At 43.5% G+C, this 18,961-nt stretch overlaps 1 protein-coding gene across 1 annotated transcript in view; it reads right to left on the bottom strand.

The window, feature by feature from the left end:
- Window positions 1–18,961, bottom strand: part of FEZ2 (fasciculation and elongation protein zeta 2) — a 204,408-nt gene that overhangs the window by 84,916 nt on the left and 100,531 nt on the right. The window contains exon 5 of the mRNA XM_029593827.1: window positions 89–230. Coding sequence (XP_029449687.1) covers window positions 89–230 — 142 coding nt within the window. The remainder of the gene's footprint in view (window positions 1–88; window positions 231–18,961) is intronic.

Genomic DNA, 18,961 nt, shown 5'->3' with positions numbered 1-18,961 from the left:
GGCAATTATGTGACAAATTTACATATTTATAAACAAATTAATTTCATGTAATGATTTGGAAACCAAACAAAAATATAATGATCCTTACGTTCTTCATAACTGCTGTTTGCAGCAGACCGCTTGAGTGTCTGAATTTCCTGGGAGAGTATGGAAAGCCGGTCTGACTGTGTGGGTGTTTCATCATCTGGGTCAGGAGATTCCTGCATCATTTCTTCTATTTCTTCAATAACCTTTAAAAGATGGTTAAGTTAAATATATGGAATTTAATTTCAGGATTCAGCTTTGGAATTATGAAGAATAGTTAAACACCACAGCAATTCCATCTTTGGGAATACTTGCTCTTATCAGTCATAGCAAAGTCTGCCCATGTCCCACAGGACAGCTCTATATATATATGGTCCTATCTTTAAACAAGGGAGCAACAAGGAAATGTCCACAGCCTAGAGACTCAGATTCCCAGGCTTGTTTGGGGAAGATGCTTTACGGAACCTAGCCCCATCTTTGGAAACAAGAGTATAAGAAGGTCAAATAAGAGGTCTGTTTTTCCACAAGCAATCTGAGATGTTCAGGTTCAAGGGGGCATTCAAGGGGCAGACTCCTTAAAGTAAACAAATTATATAGATAAATAATCTTTTAGTTCAAATTATGAATTTGTTTTGAAGTGAACCTATTTTTTTCACTAAAAGATTATTTATATAATGTTTTAGTAAAACACAAATACACATATATACACACAAATATATATATATACATACACATAACTATACCAAGTAACTATGCAATTATCGAGAACACTAATATGTATCTTTTTAACAGAATACCCCACTTTATACAATTACACTTCTTTATTAAACAATTTTTTTTACATTAAAAAAAAAACATTGATTTTGTTCATATTGTATATTAAGCGCTCAAATATCATCACAAGCCACTTAATAGATATAAAAATGTCCTAAAATCAATTGAACTATTGTTAAATATAATTTATAGATGTCTCCAGCACTCTGTGGAGGATACTGTCCCTGAGCCAAATGCTAAGCACACAAAAAGAAATGTATACGTGCACTGCAAATGTGTAGTGTTAGACCTTCCATCCATTCTAGCTGTTACATCTAGTGTCCCGTTGTCAAAACAAAGGACCTTGGTTTTGCCAATGCTTGGCTTCATCAGGAGGAAGAGATGCAAAAATATTCTCTCATACTTCCAACACACCTTCAGTGTTCAAACTTTTATGGACTTCCTCATATCACAGCTAGGAGATCACAGATATCAAAGATATTTATATTCTTATATTAACCAAACAACAACCTGAGTCTTCCTCTCTTGCTTCTATATCAGAGAAATGAAGCCTTGGTTTCATGTGCAGTGCAGAATTGCAGCTACACACAACACACTTGCAGAGCATATATAAATTGCTGTTTGTGTGCTTAACATTTGGCATGGCCCTCTCCAGTTTAATATTTAAGATCACACAAATGTCAACTTCAAGGGGTGGTGTATGGGTATGTATGGAATAAATATTTTACTGTTCTCAGAGACGACCTGTTACAGGTAACTTTGCTTTCTCTAATGACAAACAGGCTATCCACAAAAAGTGAGCGAAATACAGAAAAAACAAAGAGAAAGAGAGCGAGCATATAAGTTTGCTTACTGTAAACACAGTTCTCTGAGGATAGCAGGATCATTTAGCTATCACATGTAGGGTGATGTCATCCAACAGTACCATCTCTCTAGCTCAGTAAAGATTTATTACTGAGCATATGTGGCATTACCGTGCATATGCTGCCATGTGAGCCCTTCAGTCCATTGTAGAGCTTAACTTAAGCTAGGTAGTCATAGAAACAGAAATGACAGCAAAAAAGGACCAATGGTCCATCCAATCTGCCCAGCAAGCTTCCCATTGTAGTATCTGCCTCACCATGCAGGTTACCCCCATGTATCAGTCAGGGCTGCTTGACATGCTTTACTTATGTGAAAAGAAACAAAACTAGACTGATGCCTTGGAAGGTACAATATTTATTCTAATTGATCCAAACTAAAAGTGAACATGCCCGACTTTGGCCGAGTTTCAACTTTTCGGCTGCATTAGGGGCTAGGTCATCCAGATTACACAAATGTATATATCTTTCACATTTGCATAAAGATGTCAATGTCTACTGCTGTCTACTTGCTTGTGGTAAAAAAAAAATACTAATGGATGTGGAGGAAAAGGATAAGAAATTGAGATTTTTATGAGACACATATGAAAAGTGACTATTGAAACAGTATCTTTTTTCGGACCACAAGCAGTAGACTAACAGCTTTTTGCAGTTCAAAAGCACGGACTTTGATGAAAAGGGGAAGTACCTGGAAGAAGAACTAGAAGGCTGGGAGAACAAGAGAGATGTAGAACAACAATGGACCAAACTAAAAGGAGCAATTACCAAAGCAACTAATCTATATGTTAGAAAAGTAAAGAAAAGCAAAAGAAAAATGAAACCTATCTGGTTCTCAAAGGAGGTGGCTGACAAAATAAAAGCTAAAAGAATAGTGTTCAAGAAATATAAAGGATCCCAAAGGGAGTGTTGCGTCCATCGGTCGTAGACGGCTGCGATCGCTCTGCCTTACCTCTTTTCCTCCCCTCTCTCTCTCTCTCTTTGGGCAAGATGGCTGTCTCCAGTGCAGAGTGCCTCGGCGTTTCCAGACCAGCATGGGCGTCCCCATCTGCCATGCTCACTCCTGTGGCCTTCTAGGGTGCGAGCGCGCACATCTCCGACACTCAAATACACATCATGGCGGGAACCTCAGGGGCGGCCTCACCGCATGACGTCAGTACCTCTGGGTATATCTAGCCTCCACTTCTGCTAACACTTTGAGTTAGCAAAGACTTTGCTTCGCTACTGTGCCTGCTCTAAGCTGCACACTTAGATACCACTTTTATGCTAAGGGCCTCGCTCCAGCAGAAGCTCTAGACAACCGCTCCTCGGGGGTCTTTTCTCTTTATTCATTTTCAGGATATTGGACCATTGGGTACTCACTCCTCGAGGGCCTATCTACTTCATATCCTGCACCACGGACCTTCGGTCCCACCATTCTACCATCAGGAAGATGCCTTCATCCTGTGAGAACCTCTACGATCCGGCGCTCCAACTCCATCCACCAGCTGCGGCGTTACCCGCACTGCGGGCTCCTGCCTATCGTGAACATCCGGGTGAGACTACACTTCTGAGCCTGTTGAATGTATTGGCACTTTGTGGACCAGTGCCTTACCTTCCTGCTTCACCATCTAATTACAGCAGTACAATAAAGACACTATCCATTCTGTGTCTGCTATCTGTGTCAGCCTATCGCAGTGGTTCCCCACGGGGCTCCTCCCCATGGGCAGAGTCATCTCCATTGCGACCAAGGGTCCACAATGCCTCAAACACAACAGGGAGGAGCTCAAGGAAGAATATCTGGAGGAACTGAGGGAGAAAAAAAGTAATCAAGACAGCAAAAAATCAAGCAGAAGAAAGGATTGCCAAAGAGGTAAAGCAAGGTGACAAAATATTTTTCAGATACATCAGAGAAAGGAGAAAAGTTCAGTGGTATAGTGAAATTGAAAGGAGAAAAGGATCAATGTGTGGAGAGAGACGAAGAAATAGCAGAAATATTAAATACTTCAGTTCTGTGTTCACTAAAGAGGACCCTGGAGAAGGACTGTCGCTAGTTAATAAGAAACTGGAGGGGTGTGGAGTAGATGTAAATCCATTTACAGAAGAGAATGTATGGGAAGAGCTAGGAAAACTAAAAGTGGACAAAGCCATGGGGCCTGATGAGGTTCATCCCAAGATACTGAGGGAGCTCAGAGATGTGCTGGCGGGTCCACTGTGTGACCTGTTCCAATAGATCCCTAGAAACGGGAGTGGTGCCGAGTGATTGGAGAAGAGCGGTGGTGGTCCCGCTTCACAAGAGCTGGTTAGCCTCACCTCGGTGGCGGGAAAAGTAATGGAGCTGCTGCTGAAAGAAAGAATAGTGAACTATCTACAGTCAGAAGAATTGCTGGACCAGAGGCAGCATGGATTCACCAGGGAAAGGTCCTGTCAGACAAATCTGATTGACTTTTTTGATTGGGTGACTAGGGAATTAGATCAAGGAAGAGCGCTCAATGTCATCTACTTGGATTTCAGCAAAGCTTTTGATATGGTCCTGCACAGGAGGCTTGTGAATAAAATGAGCAGCTTAGGAGTGAATGCCAAGGTGGTGGCCTGGATTGCAAACTGGTTGACGGATAGAAAACAATGTGTGAGGATAAATGGAACTTACTCTGAAGAGAAAGCTGTGTTAAGCGGAGTGCCGCAAGGATCGGTGTAAGGACCGGTCCTGTTCAGTATCTTTGTGAGCAACATTGTGGACAGGATACAAGGTAAGGTTTGTCTTTTTGCAGATGATACTAAGATCTGCAACAGAGTGGACACGCCGGAAGGAGTAGAGAGAATGAGATGGGATTTAAGGAAGCTGGAAGAGTGGTCAAAGATTCAATGCCAAGAAGTGCAGAGTCATGCATATGGGATGTAGAAATCCGAAAGAACTGTATTTGATGGGGGGTGAAGGGCTGATGTGCACGGAACAGGGGAAAGACCTTGGGGTGATAGTGTAACGATCTAAAGTCGGCAAAACAATGTGACAAGGCGATAGTTAAAACCAGAAGAATGCTGGGCTGCATAGAGAGAGGAATATCTAGAAAGAGAAAGGAAGTGATGATCCCATTGTACAGGGCCTTGCTGAGGCCTCACCTGGCGTACTGTGTTCAGTTCTGGAGACCGAATCTCCAAAGGGACAGAGACAGGATGGAGGCAGTCCAGAGAAGGGCGACCAAAAAGGTGGATGGTCTTCATAAAATGACTTATGAGGAGAGATTGAAGAACCTAAATATGTACACCCTGGAGGAGAGGAGGAGCAGGGGTGATATGATACAGACTTTCAGATACTTAAAAGGTTTTAATGATCCATGGTCAACAACAAACCTTTTACGTTTGAAAAAAATCAGTAGAACTAGGGGTCACGATTTGAAACTCCAGGGAGGAAGACTCAGAACCAATGACAGGAAGTATTTCTTCACGGAGACCGTGGTGGATGCCTGGAATGCCCTTCCAGAGGAAGTGGTGAAGACTAAAACTGTGAAGGATTTCAAAGGGGCATGGGATAAACACTGTGGATCCATAAAGGCTAGAGGATGGGAATGAAGAGAAGAGCCATGAGGGTGGACTACTGGAGTGGAGGCTACTACCTGGTGATTACTACCCTTACTCAATAAGCCTTCGCACAGTTAATGCAACTCCAATATTGCTCTCTGCTTCAACGGCAAGGAGAAATGTGGAAAGGAGGATTTGCATTCAGATAACAACCAACAAGGACTGAACTTCACAATCTGGGTAAACAAATAAGAGTGGGGGTAGCTTGCTTATTATGGCAGTTACTACCTTAAACCAATTAAGCCTGATACATCACTTTGAATGCATATACAGTGTTGCTTCTCTGCTTCAATGGCAAGGGGAAATGTGGAAAACAGGATTTACATTCATACAACATCCAACAAGGCATTGATCTGTGCAGTCTGGGTAAACAAGCATCGGGGTAACTTGCTTGATCTGGTGGTTACTGCCTTTAATCATTAAGCCTTTTGCTCATCTTTGATGCAACTCCAGCATTACTCTCTGTATCAATGACAGGGGATGGCAGGAAATTTGAATCAAACAGTTACCAACAAGGGCCCTGAACTTGGTGGTTGATGAAACAGATAAGTATGGGGAAATAAGTGTGGGAGCTTGCTGGGCAGACTAGATGGGATAGTCTTTTTCTGCCATCATTTCTATGTTAGGAACATACAGTCTCTGCTGTTTGTTGTGTCCTTGGTTTAACTTTTACATTTCAGATGGTGCATTGGCCGGGAAACGAAGAACAGAGGATGCCAGCTGACCTGAAACAGAACAGCACAGCACAACTGACAGCTCCACTGGCAGAGAGCCCTTCTCTCAATTCAAAAGGAATACAGGACACAGGATCCCTGTAGGTATTCATCCTTTTTCTCCTTCTTCTTTTGTGCCATGCCATTTGTATTGCACTAACATTGAGACCTTCAAGGGAGGTATTGCTTAATTTATTATGTTTGCACTATTATATGAGACTAGTAATTTAGTTGAAAGATTAAGGCCTGATATAGCTGGCGGATGAATTCAGGGAGCAGGGCTCCAGTAAAGGAATTTTGGGAGTTGGACTCCCGGGAAAATACCGGGCACGGTGGATTACAAGGAAGTGAAATCCCTTGGAATATAGCCTAGGTAAATAGGCTGGGACAGTCTAGGTAATTAGACTGGGATAAGTATGGGAAGTGCACCCCTGCTTATGTCATTAAAAAAAAAAAAAAAGAGAAAAAGAGGAAAGAGAAAAATAAATGAATAATATTAAGGGAACTTCTGATCCCATCCTTGCTTGAATGCATAGAGTGTCTGTGATCCGAAAGGGGCTGTTGTCAAGCATGGGAGATCTACCTAGCTAGGAAATTCCAGACCCTCAATTAAAAACCCCTGCTCATTACATGTGGAAAAATTATGGACCAGAAATGGTCTTGTATATGTTTGAATGCTACTAAGGGGATATTTCTAGCCAAAGGTACTTTTAATCTAGAAAAGTTACGGTAGTTACAAGAATTTTTAGCTTTAAACAAAAAAGGTTCCCATATGATCTCCGCTATGGTAGATTGGTTCAATGAAGCAGATAAGAGAAAGTTACAATCTGTTAAAACTTCCCTTCACGAGGAATTAGAAAAGACGACACAGCAGTGTATGGAGCTTGCTCAAGTTAAGGAATTAAAGTTGGAGCACCAGGGTCTGCCTGAATATGGTAGTGTTCAGATCTCGGCTCCTATAATGATTCAAGAAATCTTAGATGATACCGCATACCAAGCTAACTTATACTCTACCCATCATAACCAACCCCCTGGGGGTGAAAAGGGTAATCTTGCGGGGGCTAGCAGCTCCAGTTCAGAATCCTCAAGGGAAAAGGGAAAGATGGTCCTCTGATCCGGAGTAATTGGTCAAGGGAAGGTCAAGGAAAGCCCAGTTCAGTCAAAGAGGGAATAAACCTCATGAGGATAGTTCCATATGGCACTGGAGGGACCCAGGCAGTCCTGGTACCATGGACAAAAAATAGCTTGAAGCTATAGTAAAAGAATTCCCTGATCCCTGCCTCTATCCAAAAAGGTGGGATATTGAGATGGGGCTATCCTTGATGCTTACACATCCACTTACTCAGACATCAAACACCTTTTGCATATACTTCTTCCTTTTGAACAAAAGTGAAGGGCATTAGAGTATATAGCACTCCCTGCATGGGTAATTACAGAGGAAGAGCAGCTTCCCAGTAACCAGGTCACTGAGGGAATCTATGACAGACTACAAAGCTGCATGTAAACAGTGTACCCAAGGGCAGACTGGAACAAAATAAGGGGAGTGCGAAAGAGAGAGGATTCTCCTTTAGGTTACCTAGGGAAACTAACCCCAGTTTTTAATGCTCATAGTGGAATGACTAACCCTGAATGAGATGGCGGTCCAATGCTGACAGCCATATTTGTAGATGGATTACCTAGCAAATTAAGGGACAAAATATTGTTGACATCAATTGGAGATCTAAGGACCTAGTTAGTTATAATAGCTGATATGGTTCAGCAATTGTAGGAAAATGAACAAGGAATTATAAAATCCCAGCAAGCTAAGCTTTTAGCTTTACAGTTACAAGGTTTACAGGAGATGAGGGGTGTTATTTATGATAGTTGTGGGTGGATCCTTGGGCCGGTGACAGCTGACCACGCCCTTGGGGGAAGATCCCGAGAGGGACCACCGGTTAGGCTCAGAGTTGGGAGACAGACACACAAGTTCTTTTATTAAACAGTTTTTGAGAACCACCAGAGGTGGCAGTAGTGAGCTGGAAGAGCCTGGCTGGGCTGTAGTTCCTCAGGCACTGGAACAGCAACCCCAGGAAGGCTGAGCTGTAGAGAAACTGAGATAGTGAGTAGGCAGAGTATGCAGAGTTCAGGAACAGAACCTTGATGGTAACACTCACACTGTAGTCTCTTAGAATAGCCCAGGAGCTGGAATGAAGTAGGCCCTCGAGGAGCGAGTACCTGGTTCCAGGGAAAGCTCTGAGAGAGAGATGGTAACTCACTGGGTGTTGCAGGCAGCGGTGACTTCCTGGCAGAAATTATATTCAGTAGCAGGTCCGGGAACGTGGGCCCTCGAGGAGCGAGTACCAGTTCCAGACTGTGACCTGAAAAGTAAGAGAGAGAGCGAGGCCCCCGAGGAGGGGGTACCCCTGGTAAAGTCCGAGGAGGCAGAGTAGCAAGATATGCTCCATCCGCAGTGATACCTGGAGGCAGCTAGGGAGGAAACCCTTTGCTAACTCGATTAGTTAGCGAAATGAAAGACCTTTAAATATCCAAAGATGATGACGTCATCTCAGGGGGATGCCCCTGAAGTTTGCGCCACTGCTGGTACTTGAGTCGGGGCCGCACCGCACGCACGCCCTTAGGCCTCAGGAGAACATTTATTTATTTTATTTATTTAAAGGTATTTATATACCGTTTTTTAAAATAAAATTTTATCAAAACGGTTTACAACATGTTAAAAATAAAAATAAAAATAAAATATAACTAAAATAAACTTAAATACATAAATTTGACTAAATAGCTAGATGATAACTAGCTAAAAACAAATTATTAATTAAAATTAAAATAAAATAAAGGTAGCATGGCGGAAGGCAGCATCTAGCCGGTCCGGGAATGTCGTCGGAGGTCGGCAAGATGACGCCGCGGCAGCCAAACTTCCATCAACCCAGGAGGAAGTCACCAAAGAGGTAAGGAGGGCGAAGTGAAGACGTCTGGCAGCGACGGTCGCAACAAGGGGTAACTTTAGAAACAGGGGCCGGGGCACCAGCCACTAAAGGGGATGGGGAAATAAGTCGGGGAAATAAGAATAACAGAAATGAAATTCTGTGTTTTAAGTGTCACCAGCCCGGACATTTTAAAAGAGACTGTCCATGGGGACTGCCAGAAAGTGGAAGAGGCAGGGACACTGGAGAGTGGACAGAGTGGAATCATAAGGCAGCTCCCTTCCTTCCACCAGATCAAAAGGATAAATAGCAATTAGCCCTCCTGCTGGTATCCTCCCACCCTCAGGCTGAGCCCATGATAGAAATTCAAGTAGGAGCTACAAGAGTACCCTGTCTTGTAGATACTGGATTTTTATGTAGCATTGTTTTTATTTGTTTCTCTGCCATTTTACCATCAGGAAATGATTCAGAATGACTAATATGTACTATGATGAGATTTTAGTTTTTAAGTTTGTCACACATTTTCTCTGGTTATCTTAAGCATTGCTGACAGTAATTGACTGTACATCGGATGGAAAATACACTACTGAGATTTTTTCATAACTGTGGAGTGTTGAAGGTAAATTTATCTTTAAACCTGCTGAGAAGTATATATATTGTTAAATATTTAATTCTTAAACAGGAATTGATAAAGTATTCTTGTGGGTATGTTTGATATACTGTTGGATTTTTGTCATCATTTTAAGAATTTATTAATTTAATTTTAAATAATCAATATTTTTTATCAATATCTGAGATCTTAATTAAGGATTAAAAAAGTTTTTATTTTGTGATAATGACTTTTTAATATTTATAAGATCTTAAAGATGTTGCTAATTTGAGTGTTGTTTTTAGATATTATTGTTAATTTATGTTTGGTTTGTTTGTAGCCCCTGAGGCAGCGGTTTTTGAACCGCGAAACTCGGCCTGAGTCGGGCGATTTTTGAACACGTCTCTGCTTAATAAACATTTGGAAAAAGATCAGGCATCTATTGTTTGTGTTTATCCTTACAGCTATCATAGATCACCTACCTCTTTGTTTTCTTGTAGATACTGGAGCCACTTATTCTACCCTAAGGTCCCAAACTATCCCCCAACTACCCCTCTCAGCCAAGGAAGTGACTGTAGTCAGAGTAGGAAACACTCCAAGTTTTGGCATGTACCAGACCCTTAAGAGTTAATCTCAGGTCAAGGAACTATGGCACACTTTCTTGGCATCCCCCACAGTCCCAGTTAACCTGTTAGGATGGGATTTACTTTGTAAATTAGGTTGTACTCTTTACTGCATGCCAGAAGGCATGCATATATAGGTATCCGAAACTGCAGTGCTTAATACAGGAATTAGAGGAAGGAAACAGGGAAGCAGTGAAAAAAGTTTTAACTCTCATCAGGGAGACTATGAATGGGCAGGGGAAATACAGGAAATGTTAATCAGGGTACCGGAGTCACTATGGTCCCTGGAAAACAATGATGTGGGCACATTGCACGTCGAACCAATACGCATTCCCCTCCGCAGTAAGACAGAGAAAATAGATAAGGCTCACTTTGATTTAAAGACTGATGCCAAGGAGGGAATTTGGCCAGTCATTAACGATCTAATAAAACAAGGGTCCTTAGGAAGGTTGCTCCAGCCCAGCTCGCACTCTAACATTCCCATCCTGCCCATTAAGAAAGAGTCAGGCAAGTACAGGCTAGTGTAGGATTTGTGCGCCATTAACAAATTAGTTTGTGCCAGTGTTTCCACTGTCTCTGATCCTTCAACAATATTGGGCCAAATACCTCTGAGGCTAGCTATTTCACAGTAATCGATCTGTGCAGTGCTTTTTTTCCATTCCCTTCTCAGAGGAAAGTCAAATGCTTTTTTCATTCACGTTTGACAATGCTCGGTACACCTGGACTAGACTGCCCCAAGGGTTCATTCATTCATTCACCCAGTATCTTTTCCCAGATATTCCAAGAATGTTTGAAAAATATGCCACAATCGTCTCCAGGAACTAAAATACTTCAGTAACATCCTATTCTAACATCCATTTGAAAATCTGGCCCATTAAGTCTTAAGGTATCAAAAAGAAAACTTCAGCCGTGTCAATTACAAGTGAAATATTTAGTTGGGTTTTTTTTACTATCCAGAGGAGAGAAACAAATGACTACTGAGAGAATTGAAGCTGTCAAAGATACAGGTCCCCACGACATTGAGAAAGTTATAAGCATTCCTTGGAATGGTGAAATTTTGTACAATGTGTATTCCTGATTTTACCTCCCTGGCTAAACCTCCGTACCCAAGTACTCAGAGGCAGAGATAGATCACAGGGATATATACATGTTTCAGAGTGGATTGGTGAGGCAGAACAGTCATTCCAGTCTCTGTAAGCCACCTTATCTAATGCCCCAGCATTAGGGCTCCCAGATTATAAGAAGGATTTCTATTTAACATGTCACGAGGTTGCAGCTGGAGTGGTCACTCAAGATCATGGAGGTAAAAAGAAACCTACTGGATGTTACTCAGCCCAGTTAGATTCAGTGGCATCTGCCTTTCCTGCCTGCCTAAGAGCTGTTGCTGCGGCAGCCCCGATGGTAGAACAATCCCAATCATTAATTCTGTATCACCCTCTGCATCTCTGTTTACCACATGCTTTATTCACAGTTTTAAACAATGCAAGGACCCAGGTAATTACCTTGGAACTCATGACAAAATATGAACTTCTCTTACAGTCAGGGAATATTATCTTTCACCACTGTTCTGCCCTCACTCCTGCTACTTTATTGCCAGAAATAATTAACTTAGAAACCCATGATCATGAATGCACAGTGGTGATGGAATATGAATTGCATCCCAGGGAAGGCTTAAAGAATGTCCCTCTTTCTAAAGCTGATGCAGTTTATTTTGTATATGGCTCCACTCTCCATGATCAGGTTCACTGAAGGTTGGATATGCTGTGTGTACCCAGTGGGAAGTGGTGGAAGCTGGACCTCTCACCCATGCTCGATCAGCACAAACGGCAGATTTGGTAGCCCTTACCAGGGCTTGTTTTAGGGGAAAAGGATTACGCCTCACTGTTTACACATATTCTCATTATGCTTTTGGGGTGGTTCATGATTATGGGGCACTATGGAGAATGAGGGGGTTCTTAACTGCTAATGGGGAAATGATTAAAAATGGATCCTTTGTTAAAGATTTGCAGGAAGCAATTCAGCTGCCTTCTCCTGAACTGACGGTAGTTAAATGTGCTAGGCACAACAAGGAAGATTCAAATGTGGCCAGGAGAAACAACCTGGCAGATCAGGCAACTAAGCATGCAGCTCTGACCAGCTATACTGTGGGGGTTGCTGGATGCCACCTGATGATGCAAACACCAATCAGAAAAAATGAAGACTTTAATTTTGACAATTTGGTTCAGTGGTAAGCACAGGGTAAGGATTATTGGAAGCTGTGGGCTAAAGGAGGGGCTACTGTAAAAGTTCAGGGACAGGATAAATTGTGGTTTGGCCCGAATGGTGAGGTAGTGGCCCCCCCAACATATACAGCCCCACATCTTACTCGCAATACATTGGACATTTCATGTAGCATTAATTGTCATGTTTTTTTCAACACTGGTGGGGGATGGTCCCAATAGTCAAGGCTCTGGCCATTACCATATGTTCTCACTGTATGCAGTGCAATTTGTACAAGGCATCCAAAGGATTGGTTATCACACCTGCACATTTGAAGCACCCCCTAGGCCCCTTTTTGCAAATCCAAAATTATTTTATCAAATTACCTTTCTGTCAAAAATATAAGTATGTATTAATGATGGTATGCTGTTTCTCAGGATGGGGAGAGGCTTTCCCAGTGGTAACGGCAGATGCAATCTCTGTAGCTAAGATTCTATTGAGAGAATTTATCCCAAGATACGGAATTCCAGAGTCAATTGATAGTGAGGAAGGGACACATTTTGTAAATGACATAGTAGTGTCATTAAGTAAGGCACTAGGTATCTCTCTCAGGTTCCATACCCCCTACAGGCCACAAGCCTCTGCTCCTATAGAGAATTTCAATGGGAGATTGAAAACTAAGCTGGATATTATAATGGCCACAGCAAAATTAACTTGATACAGGCTCTCCCTTTAGAACTAATGGCCTTGCGGGCATCTCCTCATTCCAAGACAGGACTTACTACATTTGAGATAGTCACTGGTCGGCCATTGGCTATTGACCCAATACCAAAACCCTCGACTGCTCTCATATTTTCTCAGGAGGAGGTTGTGGGGTTTTTTTTTTTTTAATCTCTTTTATTGAAACAAGAGAGAATACTGAACATTAAACAATGGCATGTGATAAACATGATAAGCATAGAAGTCACTATTAAAGACATGCCTTAGTATACAAATGACAATCGTCTCTTGGGTTTCATTTTCTAATGAGAAATTAGTTTGCACCCCCCCCCCCCCCCTTGCCGCGCACACCATTCACACACTCATTCACTCTGGGCTGAGATAATATAACATCTTAGAATAAGATGGCAAATTTCTTCCACAAGCGAAAGTAGTCCTTCAACAGTAGCAGGCACTTAGAGTGTCATATTGACTTTTGCCGTAGCAATTCCAGCTGGGCTTGTTGTTGTACTTACATTCGCCAGTCCTAGACCAAAGGCAAAGAATCTGAATTCCACTGAAGTAGAACGTGTTTCTTAGCCAAAAATGCAATAGAAAGGAATTGTCCACCCCCTCTAGGGAGGGCAGCACCATCGATTGCTGGGCAGGTGTAAATAGGGCCCCCGACCAGGAAGCTGGTCCAAGTAGTACTTTTTCCACAAGTCCCTGGATTTGGGTCCAGTAACTATTCAACTTGGGGCAGCCAGTAACATATAGCAAAGGGTCCCTGCATGAACATTGCATTTAAGACAGTGATCAAAGTCCCAAAGTTGCATTTTAACATCCTGCATGCTAGACAAATAGACTGTGTAATAATTTAAATTGGATCTCTCATATAGTTGCTGATGGCATGTGCCACCAAATTCCCAAGAAAGCTCTCTAATATTTTGACTGAAACATGTTCTTCCAGATCAGTCTTCCACCCGTCAGCCAGGTGAATGAGATGTGGGTCATGGAGAGCTTTTATTACATGATCCAGACTGCAATTTTATTAAACTTTGGAGAAGTATCGAAGGAGTCTTCCACGTCAGTCATAACTAATGAACTCAATTCACCCTTGCAGATTTGGAAGCTATAATGGCGACTTTGCAAATATGCAAAAATTTGCTTTTGAGGGATCTCCCAGAGTGTTTGTAGCTACTGAAAAGAGTAAAAACACTACTCATCTATCCACTGGGAGAGAATGCAGAAACCTTTGCTGGCCCATGTTTTGAAGACACCACTCTCCCAACTGGGCAAAAAATCATTATTGCCTACAAGAGACAGGAAGGGGGATATGAGACTACTGCGCCCAATAGACTGGCGCCACCATCGCCATGCCTTGCCATAAGCTTATAACCAGAAAGGTATGGGAAGCACAGAAGCCATACCGGTAGAAGGCAAAATGTAGGAGGTTAAGAGGGGAGAAAGGAGCAACCTAGTCTTGAAACAAACCGTCAGCATCAAATTTAGTATGTCCCGCAGCCCAATCATGTATTTGACACATAAGGCAAGCAATGTTATAGAGGCATAAATCAGGTGATGCTACCCCAACCAATCCCTTGTCCAACTGAAGCACGTCAAATTTGACCCTGGCCCACTTCCCCCCCTTCCCCATATGAATGATCTGATCATTGATCTAAAAGCTCTGATATCTTTCTTCTTTAGCCAGATAGGGAGCATTTGAAGGCAGTACAGAAACCTTGGAAGGATTACCATCTTAACAGAAACAAATCTCCCCAGAAAAGATAAAGGGAGGTCTTTCCATTGATGAAGCTGAAGCCTTGATTTTTCAACTACAGGGGTAATATTTGCATCATACAACTTATTATTTCTAGTATCTAGCCGAATTCCAAAATAATGTAGGTAGGAAGGGGCCCAACTTAGTGGAAAGGGGTCGCTCCACCTATGAGGCAAAGAAGCATCAAGAGGCAAGGCTTCAGATTTGTCGTAATTCAAAAGTAGTCCAGCGAAAGAACCAAACAATAAGAACATAAGAAAATGCCATACTGGGTGAGACCAAGGGTCCATCAAGCCCAGCATCCTGTTTCCAACAGTGGCCAATCCAGGCCATAAGAACCTGGCAAGTACCCAAAAACTAAGTCTATTCCATGTTACCATTGCTAATGGCAGTGGCTATTCTCTAAGTGAACTTAATAGCAGGTAATGGACTTCTCCTCCAAGAACTTATCCAATCCTTTTGTAAACACAGCTTTACTAACTGCACTAACCACATCCTCTGGCAACAAATTCCAGAGTTTAATTGTGCGTTGAGTAAAAAAGAACTCTCTCAGATTAGTTTTAAATGTGCCCCATGCTAACTTCATGGAGTGCCCCCTAGTCTTTCTACTATCCGAAAGAGTAAATAACCGATTCACATCTACCCGTTCTAGACCTCTCATGATTTTAAACACCTCTATCATATCCCCCCTCAGTCGTCTCTTCTCCAAGCTGAAAAGCCCTAACCTCTTTAGTCTTTCCTCATAGGGGAGTTGTTCCATTCCCCTTATTTTGGTAGTCCTTCTCTGTACCTTCTCCATCGCAATTATATCTTTTTTGAGATGCGGCGACCAGAATTGTACACAGTATTCAAGGTGCGGTCTCACCATGGAGCGATACAGAGGCATTATGACATTTTCCGTTTTATTCACCATTCCCTTTCTAATAATTCCCAACATTCTGTTTGATTTTTTGACTGCTGCAGCACACTGAACCAACGATTTAGCAAATGTTGCTTACCTGATGTAACAGGTGTTCTCACAGGACAGCAGGATGTTAGTCCTCACAAATGGGTGACATCGAGGATGGAGCCCACCACGGAAAACTTCTGTCAAAGTTTAAACAGAACTTTGACTGGCCCCTACTGGGCATGCCCAGCAAGGCACTGACCCTGCAGCCAGCAGGGGTCTCCCTTCAGTCTGATTTTCAAAGCTACAGGCAGTGCCTAAAAAGTAAAAATAAAACGAACCCAACACCGCGGGGTGGCGGGCGGGTTTCGTGAGGACTAACATCCTGCTGTCCTGTGAGAACACCTGTTACATCAGGTAAGCAACATTTGCTTTCTCACAGGACAAGCAGGATGGTTGTCCTCACAAATGGGTGAGTACCGAGCTGAGGATGTCCCGACTTGCACCAAATGTACCCAACGGTGTGCAGCAGGCACAATAAGTGAGGAGAAATTTGGGAAAGGGCATCCGCACCCAACCGGGTAGGTGGAAGGGTGTTGGTACATCAGGTTGGAAAAAGGTTACGCAAGACGGACTGGCCGAAGATGGAGTCCTGTCTTCCAGCCTTGTCCAAACAATAGTGGGCTGCAAAGGTATGGAGAGAACTCCAGGTTGCAGCCTTACAGATGTCAGGAAGCGGCACCGATCGAAGGTGTGCTACTGAAGTCGCCATGGCCCTCACAGAGTGTGCTTTGACACGGTCTTGGAAAGGAATGCCAGCTTGCTGATAACAGAAGGAAATGCAGTCCGCCAACCAGGAGGAAAGAGCCTGCTTACCCACAGGTTGTCCTAACTTGTTAGGATGGAAGGAGACAAACAATTGAGTACTCTTTCTGTGAGCAACTGTACGGTCTAGATAAAACGCTAGAGCTCGTTTACAGTCTAGGGTATGCAGAGTCTGTTCCCCAGAGTTGGAATGGGGCCTGGGAAAAAAGATAGGTAGTATGATGGATTGATTGATATGAAATTCAGAAACTACCTTGGGTAAAAATTTAGGGTGAGTGCGGAGTACCGCCCTGTCCTGCAGGAGTTTAGTGTAAGGCGGATAGGTGACTAAGGCCTGTAACTCACTAACCCTGCGAGCTGAAGTAATAGCCAACAGGAATAATACTTTCCATGTGAGATACTTCAATTCACAGGAGTGCAGAGGTTCGAAAGGAGGTTTCATAAGACGACCAAGAACCAGATTAAGGTCCCAAGATGGGGCCGGAGGACGTAAGGGTGGCTTCAGATGGAGTAAGCCTTTAAGAAAGCGTGTCACCAGGGGTTGTACTGAAATAGGGACACCCTCTATACCTTTATGGAAGGCGGCTACCGCACTGACATGCATCCTAATGGAAGAGGTCTTTAGACCGGATTCTGATAGGTGCCATAAATAGTCCAAGAACTTAGAGATTGGACAGGAAAGGGGATCAAGGGACTGAGAAGTGCACCATGATGTGTACCTTTTCCATTTGTATGAGTAAGACTTTCTTGTGGAAGGCTTTCGTGAAGCTATCAGGACCCGAGAAACTGAATCTGAAAGGTTAAATGGTTGAAGGACTAACCTTTCAACATCCATGCCGTCAGGGACAAGGCTTGGAGGTTGGGATGGAGGAGGCATCCGTCGTTTTGAGTGAGAAGATGCGGGTCCATTCCCAGAGGAATGTGCCTGCGGATGGAGAGATCCTGGAGTATTGGAAACCATACTTGGCGTGGCCAGTAAGGTGCTATCAGGATCATGGTTCCTCCGTCCTGGCGTAGCTTCACGAGAGTCTTTGACACAAGAGGAAGTGGAGGGAATGCATAGAGCAGACCGGTTGTCCACTTGAGGGAGAATGCATCCCTCGGCCGAGAGTGTTGGCTCCGAATGAGAGAGCAGTAATTGTCCACTTTGTGGTTCTGAGGGGACGCAAAGAGGTCTATGCGGGGAGAACCCCACTTGTGAAACAGAGTGGTCGCTACCAGAGGATCGAGTGACCACTCGTGTGGTTGGAAGACACGGCTCAGCTGGTCTGCCAATACATTGTCTACTCCCGGCAGGTAAGTGGCCCTGAGGTACATGGAGTGGGAGAGGGCTTCCGCCCAGATCTGCGCAGCTTCCTGACACAGAAGGAAGGAGCCTGTGCCTCCCTGCTTGTTTATGTACCACATGGCCACTTGGTTGTCCGTCTGGATTAAGATTATCTGATGGAATAGATGATCTTTGAAAGTTCGGAGCGCATAGCGGATTGCTCGAAGTTCCAGGAAATTTATCTGGTGTTCGGCTTCCTCTTTGGACCATAAGCCTTGGGTTTGGAAGTCGTCCACATGGGCTCCCCAACCGATGTGAGAAGCGTCGGTGGTTAGGATTACTTGCGGATCCGGTGGAAGAAAGGGTAAGCCCTGAAGGAGGTTGACCTGAGTCGTCCACCAGGTTAAGGATAGGCGTAGCGCCTGTGTGACTGTGATAATGGAGGACAGAGGCTGAAAAGCTTGAATCCATTGGTGTCGTAGAGTCCATTGTGTTACTCTCATGGCTAGTCGGGTCATGGGAGTGACTTGAACCGAGGATGCCATGTGTCCTAGGAGAATGAGGAACTGGCGAGCCGTGGCAGTGTGTTGCGACTGGAGCTGGCGAGCTAAGGACATGAGAGTGTGGACTCGTTGAATTGGAAGGTAGGCTTTTGCCTGTAAGGTGTCCAAGTCTGCCCCAATGAAGGATAAGGTCTGAGATGGGACCAAGCAGGATTTCTCGTAATTGACAAGAAACCCTAAGGAAAGGAGTGTGTGAATTGTTAATTTTAGGGAGGATTGAGCAAACTGAGGGGTAGAGGCCCTGATGAGCCAATCGTCCAGATAGGGGTAGACGTGGACACCTTCCTTCCTGAGAAATGCTGCTACTACTATGAGACACTTGGTAAGACTCGTGGAGCAGATGCCAGACCGAAAGGTAGTACCCGGTATTGATAATGGTCGTGGCCTATCAGAAAACGCAGATACTTGCGATGAGATTGTGTTATCGGAATATGGGTATAAGCGTCCTTGAGGTCGAGAGAGCACAGCCAATCCCCCTTTTGCAACAGAGGGAGCAAGGCGCCCAGGGTTACCATCTTGAACTTTTCTTTTTGCAGATACTTGTTGAGGGCCCGAAGGTCCAGAATTGGACGAAGCCCCCCTGATTTCTTTGGTATTAGGAAGTACCTGGAATAGAATCCTTTCCCTTGTTGACAAGGAGGGACGGGTTCTATAGCATTTGATTGTAGAAGAAGGAATACTTCTTG

The sequence above is a fragment of the Rhinatrema bivittatum genome, chromosome 3 (genome assembly GCF_901001135.1).
Source record: "Rhinatrema bivittatum chromosome 3, aRhiBiv1.1, whole genome shotgun sequence".
Taxonomy (NCBI): Eukaryota; Metazoa; Chordata; class Amphibia; order Gymnophiona; family Rhinatrematidae; genus Rhinatrema; species Rhinatrema bivittatum.
The sequence above is the reverse complement of the archived record's forward strand: the minus strand, read 5'-3'. Positions and strand labels throughout refer to the sequence as shown.